This window comes from Corvus brachyrhynchos, unplaced genomic scaffold (assembly GCF_000691975.1).
Source record: "Corvus brachyrhynchos isolate BGI_N302 unplaced genomic scaffold, ASM69197v1 scaffold220, whole genome shotgun sequence".
In the NCBI taxonomy this organism is placed as follows: domain Eukaryota; kingdom Metazoa; phylum Chordata; class Aves; order Passeriformes; family Corvidae; genus Corvus; species Corvus brachyrhynchos.
In genome coordinates this window covers 7,988,443-7,992,246 of record NW_008236209.1, presented here as the reverse complement: position 1 = coordinate 7,992,246, position 3,804 = coordinate 7,988,443, and the positions used below count along the sequence as shown (strand labels likewise).

General features: G+C 54.7%; 1 protein-coding gene across 6 annotated transcripts in view; it reads right to left on the bottom strand.

Annotated features, from left to right (window-relative positions):
- Positions 1 to 513: 513 nt before the first annotated feature.
- Positions 514 to 3,804, bottom strand: part of FRMD7 (FERM domain containing 7) — a 19,113-nt gene continuing 15,822 nt past the window's right edge. For 4 of the 6 annotated variants that reach the window (XM_017743309.1, XM_008642599.2, XM_017743301.1 and 1 more), the window contains 4 exons: positions 3,454 to 3,617; positions 3,160 to 3,228; positions 2,988 to 3,063; positions 514 to 2,821 (listed from right to left, as the gene is read on the bottom strand). In XM_017743309.1, coding sequence (XP_017598798.1) covers positions 1,787 to 2,821; positions 2,988 to 3,063; positions 3,160 to 3,228; positions 3,454 to 3,617 — 1,344 coding nt within the window. In that variant the 3' untranslated portion in view covers positions 514 to 1,786. The remainder of the gene's footprint in view (positions 2,822 to 2,987; positions 3,064 to 3,159; positions 3,229 to 3,453; positions 3,618 to 3,804) is intronic. The other 2 variants (XM_017743325.1, XM_017743317.1) reach the window with 2 other exon arrangements.

Sequence of the window (3,804 nt, the reverse complement as noted above, 5' to 3'; positions counted from 1 at the left end):
ATATTGCTGGTTTTTTAACCCTCTACCAAATTGTGCCCACAGACTGCCATTCTTAAATGTTGTAATGAATGGTGATTCAAAGCTCTTTCCAAGGTACAGAGCTTTGGGAATGGGGAAGAAACAACCCTCTAGCCAGAAAGATTATCCCTTTTTTCAATAGAACATCTGCCAGAGCAGCGTGAGGGATCACTGCAGGTCATAGCTTCAGCACAGGGTAACTAGGAGAAAAACCTTAAAATGTACTCACTTGTTGGGCTAATGCATTTCTTTGGGCAACCAACCAAGAATGTGGCCGTTTCCAGCAGCGTTCAGGGATCTCCACAAGTCTCCCCAGTTGCTGGGACAGCACAGGCACAGAGGGAGCTAGGAAGCAGAGCAAGAGAGGGAAACCAGCGCCTTGGAGCACTGAGGGCTGCCCAGGAACTGGGGAGCGCAGGGCAAGGTGTGCTGTGGGTGTGCCTGCAGGACTGGGGAGTGCAGATTTCACAGGGCAGAATGAGGAACTGAAAACTCCTGTGTGAACAACTGTTTTTTATTGTCCACCTTCTAAAACAAAGGACAGCAGAGTGCGCAGGACCCATACGCCCGCTTCTTTTTGCATTTTAATCTATTTTTTTTGTCCCAGCTTCCTTGTTTCTGAAATCTTTCTAGCAGGGCTGCAGTGGTTTCTCCACCGTGGATTTTCTTGGCTGTCCCTCTGCTTACAGTCATGTCCTACAAAGACTTACAGGGTTGTTCTTAAAGAAAATTATCAAGATCCTCCTATAAAATCTTAGGGAGGTGTCATCATTCTCAAAATTTCTCAGTAGATTTAATGTAGGTTTAGGGTAATAGTAAGTTTTTGTAATAAAAGTATTTCCAAGAAGGTGCCTGTTCCTTTCCTACCTGCTCCTGATATCTTTATCCTGATATCTTTCTCCTGCTGCTTAACTGAGGACTGATTTGGGGCAGTAAAGGACCCCAAAAAACCCCCTTATGCATCTCTCTCCCTCAAATTTAAGCAGAGCACTGGGGTACTGGGGCTGTCACAGTGCTGCCAGGAGCTGATGGCTGATGAGCTTAAGCAAAGCACAGCTCTACAGTATGAACCCACTTCTCAGTGCTCACCATGGGGTGCTTCTAAAAGCTTGACAAGTGCTGCTCAGATGTTTGTGGGGAGGATAATCCATTAAACTGTCCAGGGAGAAGACAGCCACACAGCCTTGTCTTTGAGTACCAGGTGCCCCCTGCAGCACTGGAGGGAGGTGAGGCAAGTGGAGGAGATGGGCTCTGTGCTGGGGTTTTTTCCCTGTCCGCATGGCATCAGCTCTAGGAGCAGCCTCTCATGAACATCCTGCTCCTCTCCAAAAAGGCCTGAAACACCCTCCCTCCAGTGTGCTTCCCTGGAGCTGGGAAAAGCAGCAGCTGAAACTATTCTGTGAGAAGTCTCTTTTTCTCCCTCCCCCTCAAAGAAGACTCCAGCAGCTGAGCTCCAAGCATCATCTTGGGCAGGACATAAGGGCTTAGCAGGGCTTTAGGCGATCCCTGGCCTCTGTGGCTGAAGCAAGACTCCCCCTCTCAAAGTGTGGTGGCAGAGGCAAACCACCTTCCAAGTGTGGTACAGGGGTTGAATACTTCTGAACACACCCTGATGTCCATTAACACATCCTCTATAGCTAAGAGCACTCACACAACACAATCCCATCAATGTTTCATAAGCTGTAAGCAGACCCACAAACAGTGTCACCATTCTTTGACCCTGGGTCAGCACCAGCCACCTTTGCTCCTTCTGTCTGGTGTCAGGGATCTAGGTGAAATACTTGGAGGCCCCTCTGGAAACCCTCTCTTCAGCAGTGCTGGTGGCAAAGGACACCTCCTCATCCTCCTCATCCAGTTGGAGACTGCCCGAGGAGAGCCGCACGCGGGCCATGGGTGAGCGCAGCACGCGGCCGTACAGGGAGCAGTAGTCAGTGGCCAGCAGGTCCGAGTCAGAGTCACTGGACTCAGTGCTGCTGCCCAGGTAGCGCTCAGTGGAGTGCCGTGGCCGTGGAGCCAGCCCTTGCTGGGCTGGGACGTGCCAATAAACACCCCCTTTCCGGCTGCTCAGTGCGGGGCACGGCCCCAGGGGCCTGAACTCGGAGCCATAGGTGAAGCAGATGGTTTTCATGTCTGACTGGCTCCAAGACCGCTTGGGAGGCTGCTCCTGAAGGCTGTAATCAAAGGAGTGAGCCAGTGACCTGTTCTTCCCCATCATGCTTGTGCCCATAGCTGTGCCTATAGCCTCACAATGGAACTGCCCAGCCTGGGTCTCACCTGGGCTCTGTCGAGGGGGTTTTGCTGCTACGGGGTTGCCTGCACCAGCCTGTCCTGCTGTGTCCTCACCAGAAGCTGGTACAGGGCATGGAGACTGCAGGGCCCTGTCCAGATAAAAGAGCACTGGCGGGGCCGGGGCCACCATGGCTAGGGGACAGGGTGTATCCATGTACACCAGCGGCCGGGTGCTCACCTCCCGCATGTTGCCCACAGAGGTGCTTTTACTGTTCCCAGTGAACTGGTGGTGGGGCCGAAAGGATGTCAAGGGATTCCTGGCTGCGAAGAAGTCGATGGGCTCCCATGCCCGCTCCATCTCCAGCTCAGCGTAGAGCAGGGGGAAAGCAGACGAGCTTTTGGAGTGGGGCAGGAAAGTGGGGGATGCTTCAGTCTTGGAGTGCTCCAGCTCAGTGGCAAACCTCACCTCCATGGTGGAGCTCCGACGCTGGCTGTCCAGGGTGGGCTCAGAGGCATGCACTCCATTGGCGTGGTACGAGCCCCGGCTGCCGTAGGCCAGGCGCAGCTCCTCCACCTGGGTGGGGCACAGAGGGGTGGGTGCCAGATGGGTGCCCAGAGCAGGATGGGAAGAGAGCACCCAGAGCTGAGGGTCTGGCTTGGCCTGCAGCTGAGCTCCTCCAGCTGGGGCAGCAATGCCAAGACCTCAGCACAGAAATATTGTTGATGCCATGGAGACTTACCTGCTTTGATACATCTGTCAGAAGGTCTGGGGAGGAGCGGCACTGCCTCTCATCGTAGCGGGATGTGCAGTGCTTCCTGCAGTACAAGAGCATGGGTGGATGTATGGCCAGGAGGGTCCTTCCCCTCTTCCCAGTCCCCTCAGGCACTGCCCCCACTCCATGCCCCCAGTACCTCTCAAAGGGCAGGCTCTTTATCTTAGCCTTCCTCCCGTGCTCCAGCAGCTGCCGCTGAGTCCTCCCACTGCAGCATGGAGGGAGAAATGTGAGCAGCACCATCAGCACCAGCCCTGGGTAGGCCTTGTGCCCCACATGAGGGGATGCAGCAGGACTGAGGCAGGGGTGTCTCCAGGAGAAGTAGCTGTTATCACCCCCTCGGATTCAGCCAGGGCTAACATAAAGGGGAGGCTCAGAGACATCCCCAGACCCTTCCTGGCCCCAGCAATTCGGTTTTCCCCTGGGAATTTACCTGTAGCGGAAGCTGGAGCCTTTGCTGCACAGAAGGGCTTTGGGCTTTGACTTGGGCTCTTCAGAGAGCCTGAAGAAGGCATGGTACTCCACACATGTCTTCCAGAAGGCCTTGCAGGTGTCCCGGCTCGCCATAGTGAACTCCAGTGTGTCCTTGCACAGCGCCTGTGTGCCAGAGACAGGACAGCCGGTGTCAGGGGCACGGGACAAGCTCTGCCATTTGCCCTCCTGAACCCCTAAAGGGTCATGTGGGCTGTCAGTGGCTCCAGGCAGTGCACTGTCACATCGCTGGGGACACAGGACTAGCACATGTCACACTCAAGGAGAAGGAGCATCACCCATGAGCAGCAGG